We start from the raw sequence: 20,481 nt of genomic DNA on the forward strand, positions 1-20,481 counted from the left end.
AGTCCAGTGACACAGTCATTACGCTAACTGCTGGTCCCAGCACCCGGTATGTTATTCACCTGCTGGGATTAGGATTAGAACTAAGGTCAATCAAGTAGAATCTGGCTCCCTTAACCACCAGACAGAGCTGGCCCAGATTTTATTTTTTTTTACAATTAAAATCTAAATATACTTAAGAAAATGCTGAAACCAGAAAGTGACAAACTCATAACTGTGGACATGAATAGGGCTGAAATATTCACTTTCAGCAGACGGTAGAGAAAACAAAATATAATAGAGGAAACAAAACCTGGCATATGGGGATTTCTCGCTTTTCTTATACCCCACCTGCCATTTGAACATGAGGGCATTTGAACACATTTTTCTACTGGCTTGACTCAGTAGAAGAGATGGCCTTCTCTTTCTGTTTTAAATGGGCCCAGGGATTATTACTTGAAGTGGCTTCTTCTCAAGAAGCTCTTTCCTCTCAGTTTGCAAATATTGTCATTCCCCTTTTAATAAAAATCTATATACCCATGTTTTCTACTGGTTACTGCCCAATTTTTTCTTTCTTTTAAAGTTGTGCTTCTTGAAAATAAGACTGTTCTGACATTCTTTTCCCTTTGAGATGAAGACAATGATCTAATTTATGCTTCCAAGATTCTCCACTGAAACTACCTCCCGAGGTTACAAATGGCCTCCTGGTTGCAAATTCCAAAGGGTACCAGTCCTTATTTTATTTCCCTGTCTCTCACATTTGTTACTGATGACTAGGCCTTCTTAAACCTTTCCCTATGAATGGTTTGATGCAGTTTTTTTTCTAGTCCTCTTACCTCAATTAGTGTGACTTTTCGGCCTATTTACTCATTCTTCTTCACCTGGATGTACATTTTATGTCCTCTGTCCTCCCGGCTCTGTTCTTTGCTCATTTCAGAACTAGAAAAAGAAAGATCAGAAACAAAGAGTGAATAAGAAAACTGTTATAATAGCCTGGATGAGGTTTTTGAGCTATGGCACTGGCAGTGGGAACAGACAGGGGACAGATGGGAGGATCTGAGAAACAAAAACATGTGAGAGGAGTATATGAGAGATTATATATGGGGGTGAGAGACAGGGACTACTTAAAATAATGTTGGAAGATAAACCTTTAGCTAATTGGGCTTCTTCTCATCCATGATGAAAAGACAAGAATAAAATTTCGCCTGTCTTAGAAAATTATTAGATGCCTAAAAAAGCCCAGAAAATTTTTATCAACTTAGATGGTAACACTCACATACACACACCACATGTAAAAGTGTAAGATACTCCTTAATGCCAAATAAAGGGGTGAAAGAAGTTTATGCATAAGAAAGCTGTGACATCCTTTCTTGGGCAATGTAGCTTTCTGAATGACTCAGTGGTAATAGTAAAATGTAGGTAGGTATGTAGTAGTATAATTTAATGTTAGAAGAAAGCACAAAAACATGAAAATAGGGAAAACTGGCAAATAGGAGAAAACAGCCTCTCTCTAGAATATCCAGGAAAGGTGGGAAACACCAAAATAAATCTTGAGAAGAAAGAAAAAATTTCAAAATCAGGTAATAATAAGAATTGAATAGATTCTTATGAACCATACTGTATTCCCCCAAAATGCATACATTGAAGCCCTAATCTCAAGCAGGACTATATTTGGAGATAGGCGTCTTTAGGGAAACAATTAAGATTAAACGAGGTCATTAGGGTGGGACCCTAGTCATATAAGACCAGTGTCTTTTCTTCTCTTTCTGTTTTAAATGGGCCCAGGGATTATTACTTGAAGTGGCTTCTTCTCAAGAAGCTCTTTCCTCTCAGTTTGCAAATATTGTCATTCCCCTTTTAATAAAAATCTATATACCCATGTTTTCTACTGGTTACTGCCCAATTTTTTCTTTCTTTTAAAGTTGTGCTTCTTGAAAATAAGACTGTTCTGACATTCTTTTCCCTTTGAGATGAAGACAATGATCTAATTTATGCTTCCAAGATTCTCCACTGAAACTACCTCCCGAGGTTACAAATGGCCTCCTGGTTGCAAATTCCAAAGGGTACCAGTCCTTATTTTATTTCCCTGTCTCTCACATTTGTTACTGATGACTAGGCCTTCTTAAACCTTTCCCTATGAATGGTTTGATGCAGTTTTTTTTCTAGTCCTCTTACCTCAATTAGTGTGACTTTTCGGCCTATTTACTCATTCTTCTTCACCTGGATGTACATTTTATGTCCTCTGTCCTCCCGGCTCTGTTCTTTGCTCATTTCAGAACTAGAAAAAGAAAGATCAGAAACAAAGAGTGAATAAGAAAACTGTTATAATAGCCTGGATGAGGTTTTTGAGCTATGGCACTGGCAGTGGGAACAGACAGGGGACAGATGGGAGGATCTGAGAAACAAAAACATGTGAGAGGAGTATATGAGAGATTATATATGGGGGTGAGAGACAGGGACTACTTAAAATAATGTTGGAAGATAAACCTTTAGCTAATTGGGCTTCTTCTCATCCATGATGAAAAGACAAGAATAAAATTTCGCCTGTCTTAGAAAATTATTAGATGCCTAAAAAAGCCCAGAAAATTTTTATCAACTTAGATGGTAACACTCACATACACACACCACATGTAAAAGTGTAAGATACTCCTTAATGCCAAATAAAGGGGTGAAAGAAGTTTATGCATAAGAAAGCTGTGACATCCTTTCTTGGGCAATGTAGCTTTCTGAATGACTCAGTGGTAATAGTAAAATGTAGGTAGGTATGTAGTAGTATAATTTAATGTTAGAAGAAAGCACAAAAACATGAAAATAGGGAAAACTGGCAAATAGGAGAAAACAGCCTCTCTCTAGAATATCCAGGAAAGGTGGGAAACACCAAAATAAATCTTGAGAAGAAAGAAAAAATTTCAAAATCAGGTAATAATAAGAATTGAATAGATTCTTATGAACCATACTGTATTCCCCCAAAATGCATACATTGAAGCCCTAATCTCAAGCAGGACTATATTTGGAGATAGGCGTCTTTAGGGAAACAATTAAGATTAAATCATTTCATTAGGGTGGGACCCTAGTCATATAAGACCAGTGTCTTTTTTTTTTTTTTGGAGAGATCTGTAGGGCGCGTGCGCTCGCCAGACAGACAGAGAGAGACATAGAGCTAGAAAGCGAGAAATCACCCCCCAGGGGGCCTGGCCACACGGCACGCGCCCAGCGTGAGTTTTAAGCCACTGGGTCCAGGACACGAACCGCGATCGACTACATGGGAGTCCAGCGACATAGCCATTACGCTAACTGCTGGTTCCCAAGACCAGTGTTTTGTGAAGAAAAAGAAGAGACATAATATTCTTTCTCTCTTTCTCCCTCCCTCCCTCTCTATACTTGCAAAGAGACCAGGTGAGGCCAGAGCGAAGGCAGTCATCTGCAAGCCAGGAAGTGAGAACAGAAACCAACACTGCTAGCACCTTGACCTTGGACTTTTTTTCTTTTTCTTTTTTTAGAGAGACATTTTTGCTTATAGGGTACGTGCACTCACTGGAGAGATAGAGACAAAAAGACAGAAAGTGAGAAATCACTTCCTAGGGGGCATGGTCATGCTGCAAACCTTTTTCCTCCATTCTCCTCCCAAGCTTTTGGGCATGCATGCACATGCACCTGGCATGAGTTTCAAGACGCTGGGTCCGGGACTTGAACTGTGGTCGGCCATGTGGGAGTCCAGTGACGTAACAATTACGTCATCTGCTGGTCCCTTTTCCTTGGATTTCTATCTAGCCTTCAAAACTATGCAAAAAGAGATTTCTGTTATATAAGTCGCCCAGGCTGTGGTTTTGTTATTGTAGCCAGAAGAGATTTATACAGAGATGAGTAAAATCTTCAAAAAGTTCAGGGACCAGCAGTTAGTGTAAAGGCTGTGTTGCTGGTCTCCCATGTATAGTCGACTGTGGTTTGAGTCCCGGACCTGGTGGCTTCAAATCACGCTGGGCACGTGTGTGTGTGTGCCCAAGATACTGAGAGGAGAATGGAGGAGAAGGGATTGTAGTGTGGCCATCCCCCCCAGGGGGTGATCTCTCACTTTCTATCTCTCTGTCTTTCTGGCGAGCGCACATGCCCTATAGCAAAAACCTCTCCCCCCCCAAAAAAAAAAATTCATGGGAAATAAGTATTATAAAAAAAGCTATGTATGGATTCATAATTTTTTTTGCACTAAAATAAACTCACACTTTAATTCTACTTTACACAAACTTTCTCTGAAGTCCTCTTATGTAAGTAAAATAAATACAAATGAATGAGAACAAACAAAAAATTACAAAGATGAATAAACAAATAAATGAAGTAAATTTAGAGTGGAATGGAATAATGAGGAAAGAAAGAGAAGATTGAGCTCTAAAAAAAATTGGATAATTCTCAGTTTTTAAATTTTTTTTTTTTTAAGAGAGTGTGTGTGCTTGCCAGAGAGATAGACAGGAAGTGAGAAATCATCCCCCAGGGGATGGCCATGCTGCAATCTCTTCTCCATTTTCTTCTCAGGATTTTGGACATGCATGCACAAACAGCTGGTATGAGTTTAAGCCACGAGGTTGGAACTAAAACTGTTGTTGAATATGTGGGAGTCCAGGGACGTACCCATTATTTCATTTGCTGGTCCCGATAATTTCCAGTTTTAACCTGGCTAAAGCCTACCTTTTTAGAATTATCTCCAACCCAATCTATGTTTTTTTGTTTTTTTTTTGGAGAGGTTTTTGCCACAGGGCGCGTGTGCTTGCCAGACAGACAGAGAGACAGAAAGCGAGAAATCATCCCCCAGGGAGATGGCCACACCACAATCCCTTCTCCCCCATTCTCCTATTGGGAGCTTGGGCACGTACGCACACGTGCCTAGTGTGAGTTTCAAGCCACCGAGTCCGGGACTCGAACCGCGGTCGACTACATGGGAGTCCAGCTACATAGCCGTTACACTAACTGGTGGTCCTGCAACCAATCTATGTTCTAACTATAAAGTAAAAATTGAAATGTCTATAAAGGGCAGGGTAAGGTGAATAGGGAAAGTAAGTTAGGGACAGTATTAATCAATCAGGGATAATAATATAACAGAATATGGCAAACTAGGGGCCAGCAGGTGGTGTGGTGGTTAGGGACACTGGACTCCCATGTGGCTGACCCATGGTGGGTTCAAGCCCTGGACCTGGTGGCTTACTTTTCGCTTTCCCTCTTTCTCTGGTCAAATAAATAAATAAATAAATAAATAAATAAATATAGTTAAATAAAATAATTCTTTTTTTACAAAAAGAAGAATGTGGTAAACTAGAGAGTAGATGACTCATTCTCCTCTTGGGATTTTGGGCATGCACATACATATGCCCAGCATAATTTTTTTTTCTTTCTTTTTTTTTCTTTGGAGAGGTTTTTGTTATAGGGCGCATGCGCTCACCAGACAGACATAGAGAGACAGAGAGACAGAAAGTGAGAAATCACTCCCCAGGGGATGATGGCCACACCGCAATCCCTTCGCCTCCATTCTCCTCTCGGGATCTTGGGCATGCACGCACATGCGCCCGGCATGAGTTTAAGCCACTGGGTCCAGGACTTGAACCGCGGTCGACTACGTGGGAGTCTAGCGACATAGCCATTATGCTAACTGCTGGTCCCTCCAGCATAATTTTTAAGCCAGTGACTCTAAGACTTGAACCACACAGCTGACCAGCTGGGAGATGCAGCTGCCTTAAGCTCCATGCTATCTGATGGCACATAAAAATTATTTTAAAGCTTATTTATATGATCCACGAATGAGAGAGACAGAGAGCATCCCCAACATAGTCTCAATACTGTAATCTATCCCTACCTTCAACCGGACCCAGATCCTGGGCACATGCATGCCTGGTGCACTCAGGTCTCTGGACGTGAATATAAAACCTTCCCATTTGACACAGAGCATCACATTTGACCACTACACCACTGTCAGGGCCTTCAACTAATAAACTGAACAGGACACACACATATGCACACAAATGTGCACGAGCGTACACATAGCAGACCCAACTAATGATACAAGACTGCATCTAGTTCTCAAGCCCTGGTTTTTTTTTTACCATTCTTTCTGTCATAGACATTTGCTGGCCTCAAGGTATCCCATGTACTTCCCCATTTTTGTGCCTTTGATTCTGCTATCCTTTTGACTTCTAGTCCTTCTCAGCTTGTTCACTCTGTCACTATTGGTCTTGAGAGACTTAAATGTTGGCTCGCAATTTGAGCTTTCTCTGATCACTCTACGGAGACCAGACTGTAATGATCCTGTACTCTTCTTTTTTCTTTTTTTATAATTTTTGCTATAAGGTACATGTGCTTGCTAGAGAAAGAGAGATGGAGAAAGACAGAGAAAGAGGGGAAGTGAGATCACCACCAGGGGGCATGGCCATGGCACAATCCCTTCCTCTCCATTCTTTTCTCTGGATTTTGGTTATGCACACACATGTGCCCAGTGTGTTTTTCAAGTGCCAGGTCTGGGACTCAAACTGTGCAGTTAGCCATATAGGATCCAGCGTCTTAACCTGAATGCCACCTCTGGCCAATTCTGCCCTTTTCTTCATCTCTCACAATCTATTTAAAAAAAAAAATACCTTGAAAATACTTTTATCATCTAGACTTTTGCTTGCAGCCAAGATGGAGTAACAGGGACTAGATTTACCTCTCATCTAAAACAATAAGAAAATAAATAACTGGAAGAAACATGAAACAATTTTCAAGATACGATTCAAGGACAGTAATGAAGGACAGCAATCTCTACAAGATGGAAAATAAAGTGAATGCTATGCTTATCCAACTTAATCACTTTGAGTTTCCAGGTCAAGGCACAGGAAGATGAAACTTGGGTAGAGCCCTGGACTCTCTTAATGAGAATATGGGGAGACCAAAGTGGTTAAAGTACACAAACAGAGCAATAGAGGGGAGAGAGCTTCATAGTGACAAACCTGAAGATCTGCAAACGGTCCTCCCCAAAGATTCATCAGAGTAGAAATGAGTGCATGCATTTGAGGAGGCCAGAAACAGTGCCTATTTCCACTAGCTTGATCAGGAACTATCCCTAAGGAAGCCCAGACATTAGATAGACTTGAAATCTACAGTTATAGTCAAAGAACTAAAAGTAAGTATGAAAACAATGTCTCACTAAATAGAGAATACCAGTGAAGATACAGAATTACCAAAGGAAAAAAGTAATACTAAATCTGTACAAACTTTTCTAGAAAACTTGAAAAGGTGCGAATTCCTGTCAACTTGTTCCATGAGGCCAGCATGACCACATTACCAAAACCAGGCTAAAATATCACAAGAGAACTGCAAATCCATATTTCTCATAAATCAAAATGCAAAACATTCTAAGTTAATATTAGAAAATATAATCCAGCAATTTCTAAAAAGGATAACACACACTTCTAAGTGGAGTATATCTCAGGAATTTAAGGATAACTTAACATTTGAAAAATCAACATAATTCACCACATTAACAAATTAAAAGAGAAAAATATGAATGCTTAATAGATGCAAAAGAGCATGTGAGAAAAATCTAACACTGATTACCAAAAAATATTCTCAGTCAACCAGGAACCAAAAGAATCTACCTAATAAGAGGCATTTATAAAATAAACTTACAATATCATACTTAGTAATGAAAAAGATCCATATATACTGACAACTAATTTTCAACAATAAAGCAAAAAATGATTCCCTAGTCATTTCCCATAAGGTCAGGGACAAGATAAGAATATATACCTTTACATTTATAATCAACATTTTCCTGGAGGTTCTAGCCAGTACAATAAAGCAAGAGAAAGAAGGAAAAGATACCTAGATTGTGAAAGAAGAAAGAAAATTGTATTGTATTTGTATGCTTGTGTATATAGGAGCTCTAGTGGAACTAAAGCTAACAAGTGAGTTTAGTTAGGTGGCATGATGTACGATGAACATACAACAATTAGTGGTAGCTCTATAAACTAGAAGCAATTTTAAGTTGAAATTTAAAACAATATCATTTGCATATGAAATATGTATGAATAAATCAACCAAATATGTCAAAAACCTATATACTAAAAACGAAAAATATATTACCAAGAGAAATTAAAGATGTAAATAAATGGAGAGCTATATCATGTTAATGGGTCAGATGGCTGAATATTGCTAATATGTCGGTTTTCCCGTTTTACCTATGGATTCAATATAATACTGTTAGAATTCACCAGACTTTGCTGTAATAATTGACATGTTGATTCTAAAATTCATGTGGAAATGCAAAGGATCTTAAATAGCAAGACCAATTTTTAAAAGGAGGACAAAGTGGAGGACTACTACTGCTTGATTTTGAGACATATTATAAAACTGTACAGTAATCAAGATGGTGGCAGTGGCATAGAGACGGACATAGCTTCTGGACTCTGTCCAGAAACAGACCTACATATACTGACAACTAATTTTCAACAAAAAAGTAAAAAGTGATACAGTTGAGGTAGGATTGCTTTTTTAAATAAATGATGCCAACAATTGGATATTCAAGTGCAAAACTAAAACAAAAATGAACTCTAAACCAAACCTCACACTATATACGAAAACTAAGTCAAAACACAGACTTACATGTAAAATCTAAAATTATAATACATGTCCAGGAAAACACAGGAGAAAATTTTTGTGACTTTGGGTTCCAAGGTTTTTTAGATACTATATAAAAGCACCATGTACACACACACGCACACACATGGACACACACAATAAATACAAATTGAACTTCATCAAAATAAAAAAGTTTGCTCTTCAAAAGCTACTCTTGAGAGAATGAAAAGGTAAAACCAGCAATCAGGAGAAATATCTGCAAATCACATATCTGAAAAAGAACTTGTTTAGAAGATATAAAGTACTCTTAAAACTTAACAAAACAAATAAGCTAATACAATATTATCAAAACATTTAAATAGAGATGCTTCACCAAAGAGGATATATTAACTAAAGAAAAGAAACATGAAGATGCTCAACATCATTAGTAGCCAAGAACATGCAAATTCCAATCACAATGAGATATATCTACACATATTTAAATGGCTAAAATTATATCAAGTATTAGTGAGGAAGTGGAACTCTCATGCAATCTGGAGGACTGTCAAATGTTACACTCATATGGAAAACACATTTGGAAAACAATTTGGGAATTTCTTAAGCATAAAATCAACTACAGAATCCAGCTATTCTACTACTAGTTATTTTCTCAAGAAAAATGAAAGCATATGTCCATACAAATACTTGTACACAAATGTTGATATCAGCTAATTTTTAGTACCTTCAAACTAGAAACAATCCAAAGGCCCATCAACAGGTAAATGGATAAACAAGGTCTGGTATTTAAAACTCCAGAAAGTGAGAGAAAGTAGATCAGTGATTATCAGTGGATAGGGGTTAGGGAAGGGAAGAGGAAAAAGGGAGAAATTGTGGAAGAGAAACTTTGTAGAGATGGATGTAGCAATTAACTCATTTGAGGTGATGATTCATATCAAAACTGAAGCTTTATAATTTAAATATGTGCAGTTTACATACATCAAGCACGCACATCTCACTGAAAGTGTTACAAACATGTAAGTGCACACAAAATTTGACCTCTTCTCACTCACTCCATTGCTTCCATTCTTCTTAAAGGCACCATCAAGTCTCACCTGGATAATTTCAGTATTATGTCAACTGCTCTCTTTGATTCCCTTGTCCATTAATGTCTATTCTTGTTTCAGATATCAGAGTGACTTGTTAAACTGTAAGTCACTCTCTGTGTTTAATATCTATTTACTTAGTATAAAAGCCAAAAGTCTTACAATTGTTTACAAGGTCTTGTTACTTTCTCTGATCTCATCCACTCTCTCCCACTTGCTTACTCCAGAAACACGAATTCCCTTACTGTTCCTTAAGGGTATTGGGCATGACACTGCCTCGGGCCCTCTGAACGTGCTGTGCACATGTTCACATTGCTCATTTCCCTGCTTCTTTCTGCTCTTCTCAGTGAGGCCTTCTCTGATACTTCTATCTAAAATTCCAACCTTCACACCTTCCTCTCTTCCCTACCTATGTTTTATTTTTATCCATAGCATAGCACCCACCTGATGAATTTGGACATTTTACTTATTACATATGTATAATGAAAAGGCACACTAGGCATTGAGAGAAATATCTCCCAATCCCCAAATATCTACCTATCTATCAATAAAAATATGCTCCTTTAGTCCAATAATACCTACTTCTTTCCTAAATATCTAAATCCTCATCATGTGTCAAACCTCGATTTTAGCCTTACATCCTCCTAGAGGCCTTCTCTTGCTACTTGCTACTCATATTCCTCCACGGGCATCACACCATTCTGCACCTAATGCTATAATCTTTCACCTTCTAAGTGTTTCTTATTTCTTTTCCTCATCTAAACTGTACCACTACTTGGATGTCTCTCAATGCATACTGTTCAGTGCTGAGCACACTGTGATGTCACACACACACACAATGGATGGTTCTGATTTCAGAAATGGAGAGGAGAGGGTGAGAAAAAGGTTGAAAATGGATAATCAAAATAAGAACTTAGAAGACAAATTGTAAGTAACAAGACATTTCAGGGGCAAAAAGTGGACTGGAAATCACTTCCTCATGAAGAGAAGAAGAAATTAAAAAGCCTAGAATAACATTATTGGAAAGCAGAAAAACACATAGAGCAGATGACTAATAGGATAATTAGAATTGGCACAGCTGAATTGTATTAAGAGATTTTGGGGCCAGCAAATGGTGTGGTGTTCAAGCCACTGGACTCCCACATGGAAGACTGTGGTTCAAATCCAGCAGCTTCAAACACGTGTTGAGTGCATGTGCAAGTGTGCTCAAAATCCTGAGAGGAGAATGGAGGAGCAGGGACTGCTGCGTGGCCACCCCACCAGGGGCTGGCTTCTTGCTTTCTGTCTCTCTGGTGAGTATAGCAAATCTTTCTCTCTCTAAAAAAAAAAAAAAAAAAATTCATGCATTCAGTTCATATTTGAATGTTTGTTTTTAAAAAAAGGACTTTAAGGGACCAGCAGTTAGCGTAATGGCTATATCGCTGGACTCCCATGTAGTTGACCACGGTTCGCGTCCCCCACCAGGTGGCTTAAAACTCACGCCAGGTGTGTGTGCATGTGTGCTCCGAGATCCCGAGAGGAGAACGGAGGAGAAGGGACTGCAGTGTGGCCATCCCCCCTGGGGGATGATTTCTTGCTTTCTGTCTCTCTCTGTGTGGCGAGCGCACATGCCCTATAGCAAAAACCTCTCCAAAAAAAGGAAAAAAGAGGACTTTAATTGCAATAAATAAACTTCTCTCTGATAAAAATTGTTAATGAAATAAGGCATCTGATTGTTAAAACAAAGAACAAAATGTAAAAAGTCAATAAAATTCTATAATATAAAATATATTAACATATAGGGAACATTGTTACTACCTACTAAGGGTTATATAACATATCTATAGAAGCTTCATTACAAACTCTGATGTGAGCAGCAAATAATACAACATCATAGAGGTATGAGGTGCAAAAGGTGAAAATTGAAAATGCTTTGTTAAATTAACCTATAGAAATTTCTCTTTCAGGGCTGGTCCCATAAGCCTCTCGGTGAAGGGGACTGGATCCCACATGACTGACTGCAGTTTGCCTCCCAGCCCTGGTGGCTTGAAAAACCTGCAGGGTGATGGTGTGGGCATGTCCCAAATTCCAACAGGATGGAGAGAGTAACACAGGGAAGGGGATTGTGGTGTGTCCATGCCTTGTTGTGGGGTACTTTTTCCTACTCCACTTCTATTTCTTGCTCTTATCTCTTGGTCAGAAAAAAAGTTTTTGATATCTGTTTTTTTTTTCTTTTTTAAGAGAGATTTTTGCTATAGGACGTGTGTGCTCACTGGAGGGACAGAGAGAGACAGAGAGATGGAAAGTGAGAAATCATCCCTCAGGGGAAATGGCCCTGTTGCAATTCCTTCTTCTCCATTCTCCTTTTGGGATTTTGGGGCATATATACACACCCCCAGTGTGAGTTTAAGCTGCTGGGTCTGAGACTTAAACCACAGTCAACTGTGTGGGAGTCCAGTGACATAACCACTATGCCATCTATTGGGCCCTCTTTTTGATACCTTAAAGAGAGTGTAGCTTTACTAAAATGTGTATACATTGTTTACATACAAGTAATTGACACTAAACAAAGACAAAGAATAAACATAAGAAAATGTAAGTGGAAAATGGTAAGAAGCAATCTGTATGGCTCATTTTTATGTTTTGGTCAGTTGACTGATAAGTAAACATTGCAAATTGAAAGGTAGGGCTGCAAAGAAACAAAAAATTTAGCCCTTGTCCATTTACTTGGGTATAATGAATGCAGTTAGGTAAATGGAAGAAATATTTAAAGAAGTAACTTTTTTAAAAAAAAACTGGGTTATAATGTTTTCACTACCAACTTGCCTAGAGTTCTCGAGTCATGAGCACTCACTCAAAATTTATTCTAACTTCCAAGAAATGACAAATAAAAGGAATGTCCAAAGGCTTTTGATGAATTTGAACGCTTAGACATATTTGAAATTTTTTTTACTTCCAGAAAGTTCTTGAGACCTTTGTGCTCGAAAAGAAGCTGGGGCCAGCAGTTGGCATGATGGTTAAGGTGCTGGACTCCCACATGGCTGACCATGGTTCAGGTCTTGGACTGAGTGGCTTGCTTTCTCTCTGGTTAAATTTAAAAAAAAATTAAATTAAATTATTATTAAAAAACATAAAGTTGAGCCACCTAGACAGCCCTTAAAGCTAAGGTATTTGTGCAGCTTTGGTGAACTTTAATTTGGAGGTCATGGCAGGGATCAGTGTATCACCTGAAAAGGGATATCTAGAGTGGGGAATGTATAGAAGATTCTCTTTTGTTTACATAATATTAAATAAAAAGTTTTAAAAATTTTTATAAAACATGTTCAAAGACACTGACAGCATTGTTCCCATAATGTATATGATCATTTTCTTGGTGACAACTGAAACAGCATGTTCCCATTGTTCCAGCCACTTTTTCAAATGGGTAATCTGTTGTTGCATGTAAGCTCTCTAGGGTCAGTGATTATATTATCTACGACTATCTAAAATTTCAATTGTTCAGAGATTGGAATTGAAAACAAACATGGTAGATACAACAAAGTGCAGAACCTGAAAGACCCGGGGTGTGTGTTTGTGCCATATGGCAGGTGGGGGAAAGCTTGAAAAACACAAAAGACTGGGAACCCAGGCCCTATGCTCTGCTGCTGGGTCTGCCAGGTACCTCATGCAGTGACCTGACCAAGACACAAGTTGTCAGGTCTTTGTTTCTCCACTTACAAAACAGGGGCCAGAATACTGGTCTGCCTCTTTCCAGTGGATAGTGTGAGAACCAATTGTGATAATGTGAATAAATATACTGTGAAGCTATACAGGACTATCTACAGTTATATAATTATCAATACATTTTATTTCTCAAAAAGAAGGAAAACATACCAAACAAATTTAAAAAAGGAACACTTTACCAAGGAACCTGTAACAATGAATCTAGTTTAAAAAGATATTTAAAAATGCCAATAGTCTGAGAATCAGGAGACTTAGGTCTTGGTCCAAGTGCTGACATAAAGGAAGCGTACAATATTCTCAACTGGACTGGTCAGAGGTGTCTATCATGCTGGGTAAATTCTCTTTACAATCTAAATGATGTATAGCTATTGAATGTATAAATAATAATAATAAATAATAAAAATGAAAAAAGGTAATTTATGAAATCTGCATAAGACCTATCCCCTTAGTTTTTTTTTACTCTAATAAAGGTTATAAAATTTCCGAGCTACCTTCTAGGTAATGATTCTATGAATCTTCTAAAGTCCATTTAAAAATAACACTGGTCTTTTATCTGTAGAATGAAATATTGTCTTATGAAATAGTACATAGATTTATTTGACAATTTCTGTAAATTACTGTCATTTGAATCAGAATGTCTGAACCAGAAGGGACATATTATTCTCTAAAGTGTCAAAGCATATAGCAGAGTTGCCTTAAAAAGGTATATTCCTGGGACCAGCAGGTGGCATGGTGGTTAAGGTGCTGGACACTCCCACATGGCTGACCATGGTTCGAGTCCTGGACTTGGTGGCTTCCTTCTTTCTCACTTTCCTCTCTCTCTCTGTGTTTCTCTCTGGTCAAATTAAAATGAAGGAATGAATGAATAAATAAATCTTTTTTTTTTTTAAAGTATATTCCTGAAGGAAACCCAGAAAGGCATATAAGTATGAAACCACAGGATATGTGTGTGAGGGGTAGTGGTGATTTGGAGAACACAACAGATACCTAAACTGTTAGGGTTGGTAGGTTCATGCTATATTTTGTTAGTGATGAATTGAAGTCTGGACTTAATATACATTCCTAATGAGAATCTATAGCGATAAGGGACCAGCAGTTAGCATAATGGCTATGTTGCTGGACTCCCATGTAGTCAAATGCAGTTTGAGTCCTGGACCCAGTGGCTTAAAACTCATGCTGGGCAGGAGTGTGTGCATGCCCAAGATCCCAAGAGGAGAAAGGAAGAGAAGGGATTGCGGCGTGGCCATCCCTCCTGGGAGGTGATTTCTCACTTTCTGTCTCTCTGTCTCTCTCTTTCTGGCAAGCACATGCACTCTATAGCAAAAAAAAAAAAAAAAAAAAAAAGAATCTGTAGTGATAAAAATAGAGAAATATTTTGGAGAGGTTTTTATGTAAATTTTTTAGGTGAAAGAGAGGTTTATTAAGTGACACACCAAGTATCAAATTAAAATAACAAAAATATCTCAGAGATCTTTAAAAATAAATATCTCAAAGTAAATTACTCCAATACATTAAGCATTAACAGAAAATATACAATGATAATATTCTGGTATTGTTTTTTTTCTTTAATGACTCAAAACATGTATGTAATCATAATTTTACTTTTGTCATTGTCACTCACTTGTGTTCAGTTAATGTTATTTCAAAATGTAATTCAAACAAAAATAAATAACAAAAACGTCCTCTAAAGTTTAGTGTGATATAATTTTACTTCATATTATTTATTGGGGCTGGCAGGTGGCATGGTGGTTAAGGTGCTAGACTCCCACATGGCCAACTGCGGTTTAAATCCTGTACCTGGTGGCTTGCTTTCTCACTTTCCCTTTCTCTCTCTGGTTATATTTAATAAATAACAACAGTAAATAAAATAAAATAATTCTTTAAAAATTATTATTTATTATTTTCAGTTTTCTATAGGAGCACATATGCTTGTCAGAGGCAGAGACAAAGAACAAGAGACAAAAAGTATGAAAGCACCTCCCAGGGGATGACCATATCACAATCCCTTCTCATCTATTCTCCTCTTGGGATTTTGGGCAGGCACACCCAGGTGCCAGGAATATTTTTCAGATCGAGGGGTCCAGAACTTGAACCATGAAGTTGGTCACATGGGATCCAGCTGCCACAAGCACTACACCACCAGCTCTTTTATATTATTTTTATAACTTTGCAATAATATACATTCTCAAAGTCCAAACAGGAAATTATTCTCTTTAGTTTAAACTAGCTAAACTCTTCTAAAAATCAATGATCTGAAGGGCCAGCCAGTGGTGTGGTAGTTACGGTGGCTGATCCCACATGGCAGACTATTGTTGAAGTCCTGGATGTGGCAGCTTGAAAAACCCGCCAGACACGTGTGCATGCATGCCCAAAATCCTGAGAGAAGAATATAGGAGATGGAACTGCAGTGTGGCTATTTCCCTGCTGCCTCCTGAGAGGGTGGAGGTGATTTCTCATTTACCCTCTTTCTAGTGAGTGCACACACCCTATAGCAAAAGCTAAAAAAATAAAGATAAAAAAGAATCAATTATTTGAAATTTAACTTATGGTGTGATAATATGTTATGAAAAAGGAAATGGATAAATTGTTCTTAACAAAGACAACTTATTTATCAATGTGAATTATTAGGAGGAGAACTTGCTTACTGTGTCATAGACAACTGTGAACTCGATCTGAAATCCTGTGACTTGTCTTTACTGACTGATTGCTGTGGAAGAAGAAGAAAAACAAGTAGTAAGTCAAAAACAAGAGAAGACAACACAGTCAACACTCACATGCTGAAAACCCACCAACTTCCTAAATAAGGAGAGAATGTGCCCGTTTTGAACAAGAACGTTTAGCAGCACAACATATTTGCTCCTATGGAAAACCATGGAAGTAGTTCTCCGGATAGCTTAAACATTCTTTCAGCTTGCAGGTATGTGGCAAAGAAGTCAGTTGTGAATCAGCTTAAATTAACCTCCTAATACTTTGTGGTATATTACTTAAGCTCTAAGTTTGTCTTTCAACATTGCACCTTTCCTTTGTAATCTTTTTAGTATGTTGTATATCTTCATAGCAACACTCATTAAACTACATGCAAGGTTTTGAATTTGGAAAGCTATTTCGATTTTCTCCAAAATTTGTACAATATATCTTTATTAAAGGCACTTTCATAAAAAAAAACGATAAATTAATAAGCACTTTCAGTGTACCAAAGTGTACTCTGAGTATCAAATCTTTCTCTAATTGAAACATTAACTCCAAATGAAAACTACACCATAGGAAATAGTGTTGATATGACATACAAAATTTTATAAATCAACCAAATATTGCTAAAAAACAGGCTGCAAATGTGGTTTAGAGAGAATTGAGCATGAAAAGGATTTATTTAACATTCACAAAGAAAATATAAATTATGTTAAAGTTTTGAATTATATACAAATGAAAGAGATATACTATATTAAAATTTAAAAGATCCAAAAAACAAAACAGAACAAAATGAAATGAAAGAAAATGAATATAACCTTCTCTTTCAGTCTGATTTGATTAACTATGGCTTTTTCTCAGTGTTCTCTCTACTGAAGCTTATTTATTAGCCTTTTTAGATTTCCTCCTTTACAATAAGCATTCTGCAAGACCATTCTTTAGCAAGATTTGGCCCTGAGTATCTTTAAACAAGTATTACTTTTCTCATCATAAAAATTTTTAGAGGATTTTATTCTTTTCTGGATCATAATTATTTCATTATTATTGTTATCTCTACAGCTTTAAGTCAAGCACACACTAAAACAATTACAGAAGAAGATTTTGTGGTAACAGGTGAGTATTGTGGTAAGTGACCCAATTTGGTAGAACAACAAAAAGAACCAAGGAAACCTAGTTTTTTTTTTCTTTCCTATGAGTAAAGTTCATGTGACTCAGTTATGATGTGTTTGGGGAAAAAAGTACATATACATGGAAAATTTCCAACTTGAGAACTAATTCAAATTGCATAATAGGCTACCTGCCCTTACCTAATAGAACAACAAAGAAAATCATAAAAATCTAACTTATAAAGCATCAATCATAACAGAATTTCTCTAGGTTCTTTACAACCTTTTGAACTAAATTTCAAACTAAGCAATCGAATTAAAGGCAAGGTGCTTTATTTTTTTACAAGTCTAAGTAGTATTTCCATCTCTGTCCATTCAAAAGACTAGTATCTGATCATAAGAATATGGTTATATAAGAAACTTGGTAAACTACTGATTTTAAAACATGAACTTAGCATATATCTCTTATCAGAAATTATCATCAATTTGAGCCTATTGTAGCGGTTGCTGGGAGAGAGGTCACACTGAATTATACATCACTGTTAAGCCAACGTTACTTTTAATGATCTGTTGTGTCCCTGACAAATGAGTAACAACATGTTGCCATGTGCAGGTCTTACCAATCTTTCTTGTAATACAGTCTGTTCACTTGAAAAAGATCTGTGATGTCCTCAGAGTTTGTGTGTCAAGCAGGTTAAATGTTGCCCTGCCATCTTTTCTACTGTATTACCACATTACTCTAACTGGTGCACCCAAATACTTTTTTTATGTTGCAAAGGTAGTGTAGCCTATAGTCTGTGTTAAAATCCTACGAAATTCAAGTTAATAGGGGATCCATATAACAAAGTTTTAACACTTATTTGATAAGGATACTTATTTAATTAGGACCAGTACTTGACTTCTAAACACCTTTACTCACTCATTCCTTGATCTCAGCAGCAGCACGCCATATGGGTAGTGACTCATGGAGGCAGAAGGAGGGGGAAGAAGGAGTTTTCTCTGTGAGCCGTTTTGTTTTATGTTATCTTTAAACAACAAAGTCCCCAAGGCTGATATGTAATCAGTCCATAAACAACCCCCCACCATCAACAAGGCCAAGGAACATGATTGCCCTTCTTTCCCTCCTTTCCACACACACCTCTCAGTTGTTTTGTGACTCCATTTCCTCTTCACGGATACCCTTGATTTGGAGAGGAGGGGATGAAGAGAGGAAGATGAGCTAAGTGAAGATGATGAATGAAAGGACCAGAATGTAGAGACTCCTGCCTCCCAAACCCTTATGACTGCTTAGTGATACTTTAAACTTTAGATGCAATGAGATTTAAACATGAAAGGAATGATTAATGGAATAATTTTAAATGCCTGCACTGATCACATGGAGATTTACCAGGAAGAAAACAACTCATAAATAGCGTTGTAAAAGAGAAATGGGCCATGCAAAACACTCACCTGAATATAAACTTTAAGAATGAATGTAAAGTTAGGTAAATGTTTAATCAATGTATTATACACTGAAGCCAGCTTACCAACTTTAAATAAGGCAACTTTATGATACAATATAGCTATATTTTTACATACTGTTACATATTTCCTTTTAGACCTGCTTTTCCCACAAAATTACTATCTATAGTTCTTTATATACACATTGTGGGAATTTTCATTAAAAAATGCAAGAGAGGACAGAAATGAGGGTTGGTGATTAAATTCTAGTTTCTAGTAGTTTCAGTTCTGTCATTAAGTCTATGTGGCATAGGAAAGCCTCTCTTAATCTTTCTTGGGATATATAAAATTGAACTTGAAAATGGACAGAGTTTGGGGGAGTCTCAGAAAAAAAGGATTATCATAGCACCATTCTCTTATTTTACAGATGAGGAAATGGAGGCCCAGAGTTACCAAGGTTATAGAAGTAGAAGGTTATAGAAGCCTGAAGGTTGTTACATTTGTTTTTTAAACTGATTAGACAGCAAAACGATTTTCAATACAATTTTGTCTTAAAGCTTCATGTATACACACATGTAAGTAGAATTATTCCGGTAAACTAGGCTTAAATCTCTTGGTACCTCTACCTACCCAGCCCTACCCGCGAAGCCATATGGATTAGGTCTCTATATATGAACAAATGACAAACCACTGTACTAGACAGCTTTTCTCTATTAACAGAAATCTCTTTCTGGGAGCGCAACTTTATGATTTTAAATATTCATATAAATTTGGAGTCGATTCTTTTGACTTTAGTATTTATTGCTGGTTATGCATCTGATTTACTTGATGCTAAGTTCTCCAAAATAATGCTCTTCTTTAAGGAATAAACAATTCCTTTGACTTAAGATGCAGTTTCTAGAAGCATATTATTACAAAAAGTGAAGAGCATCTTGATTTATAATTTGTAGTTCTGGATACTAATTATGCCAATCAACAACAACAACAAATAGTTATGGAGCACCATTCTAAGTACAAGGCACTGCGCTAGATGACTTGGGGATACAAAGCTGAATATGTAGGGGTCCCTGCCCTTTAAGAGCTTATACACTAATGGGGGAAACAATGTACAAAAGGCAGAATTAGATACATCTTACAATGAAAGTAAAAGGAAATGTGTGGAAATAAAGGGAGACAGATCTTGACTTAAACCTAGAACCTTCTGAGAAGGATTCACAAAGAGGGGAGCTGGGCCTTAAGAGATAGACCAAAATCCTGATAATTAGAGAAGAACAAAAAACCAGAGAGTTTGAGAAAAACGAATGAGCAAAGATTTGAGGGACATGTCTTACAGGAAGCATACCCAGGAGGGTATTTTTGAAGATAAGGAAAATAGTTCAGATCTTCTGTTCAATCTTTGAGAGGTGGAACCTGGATTAAAAACTCATGAGATTTGGACCTTATAGACAAATATGGAGACTAGATTTCGGTGCTGGTAAGTCACATGACTTGATTTCTATTTTAGGAGGGTATCTCCGCTAGGCAGGTGAGAGGTGCATTAAAGGTTAGAAAACGGGAACACTGTGCAGAAAGCAGGGAGCTGTACCAGGCAGTGGCTATTACACAACGTCTTCCCCAAGAGTTTGCCCCTCAGTTCACTTTTAAAAAGCTGGCACTGTTGAAGGTCCTGTCTTCTTCTCTTTGTCCTTTTCATTCATTTTTTTTTTTTTTTTTTTTTTTTGAGAGATTTTTGCTACAGGGTGCATGCGCTTGCCAGACAGACAGAGAAAGACATAGAGACAGAAAGCGAGAAATCCCCCCCCAGGGGGGGATGGTCACGCCGCAATCCCTTCTCCTCCATTCTCCTCTCGGGATCTTGGGCACGCACGCACACGTGCCCGGCGTGAGTGTTA

The 20,481-nt window shown here is 37.5% G+C and overlaps 1 protein-coding gene and 1 long non-coding RNA gene across 5 annotated transcripts in view; one reads left to right on the forward strand and one right to left on the reverse strand.

Annotated features, from left to right (window-relative positions):
• The window catches only part of AHI1 (Abelson helper integration site 1), a 220,541-nt gene that overhangs the window by 7,592 nt on the left and 192,468 nt on the right, over nucleotides 1-20,481 (reverse strand). For 2 of the 4 annotated variants that reach the window (XM_014586221.2, XM_027770239.1), the window contains 2 exons: nucleotides 16,001-16,062; nucleotides 2,152-2,254 (listed from right to left, as the gene is read on the reverse strand). In XM_014586221.2, coding sequence (XP_014441707.1) covers nucleotides 2,179-2,254; nucleotides 16,001-16,062 — 138 coding nt within the window. In that variant the 3' untranslated portion in view covers nucleotides 2,152-2,178. Of the gene's footprint in view, nucleotides 1-2,151; nucleotides 2,255-16,000; nucleotides 16,063-18,287; nucleotides 18,330-20,481 lie in introns of those variants that run through there. The other 2 variants (XM_006144344.3, XM_014586219.1) reach the window with 2 other exon arrangements.
• Nucleotides 16,069-19,163, forward strand: LOC102469653 (uncharacterized). The gene is made up of 3 exons (XR_333945.2): nucleotides 16,069-16,272; nucleotides 17,103-17,156; nucleotides 19,017-19,163. It is a non-coding gene; the product is annotated as an uncharacterized LOC102469653 (long non-coding RNA).

Source organism: Tupaia chinensis, unplaced genomic scaffold (assembly GCF_000334495.1).
Source record: "Tupaia chinensis unplaced genomic scaffold, TupChi_1.0 Scaffold000117_2, whole genome shotgun sequence".
Taxonomy (NCBI): domain Eukaryota; kingdom Metazoa; phylum Chordata; class Mammalia; order Scandentia; family Tupaiidae; genus Tupaia; species Tupaia belangeri.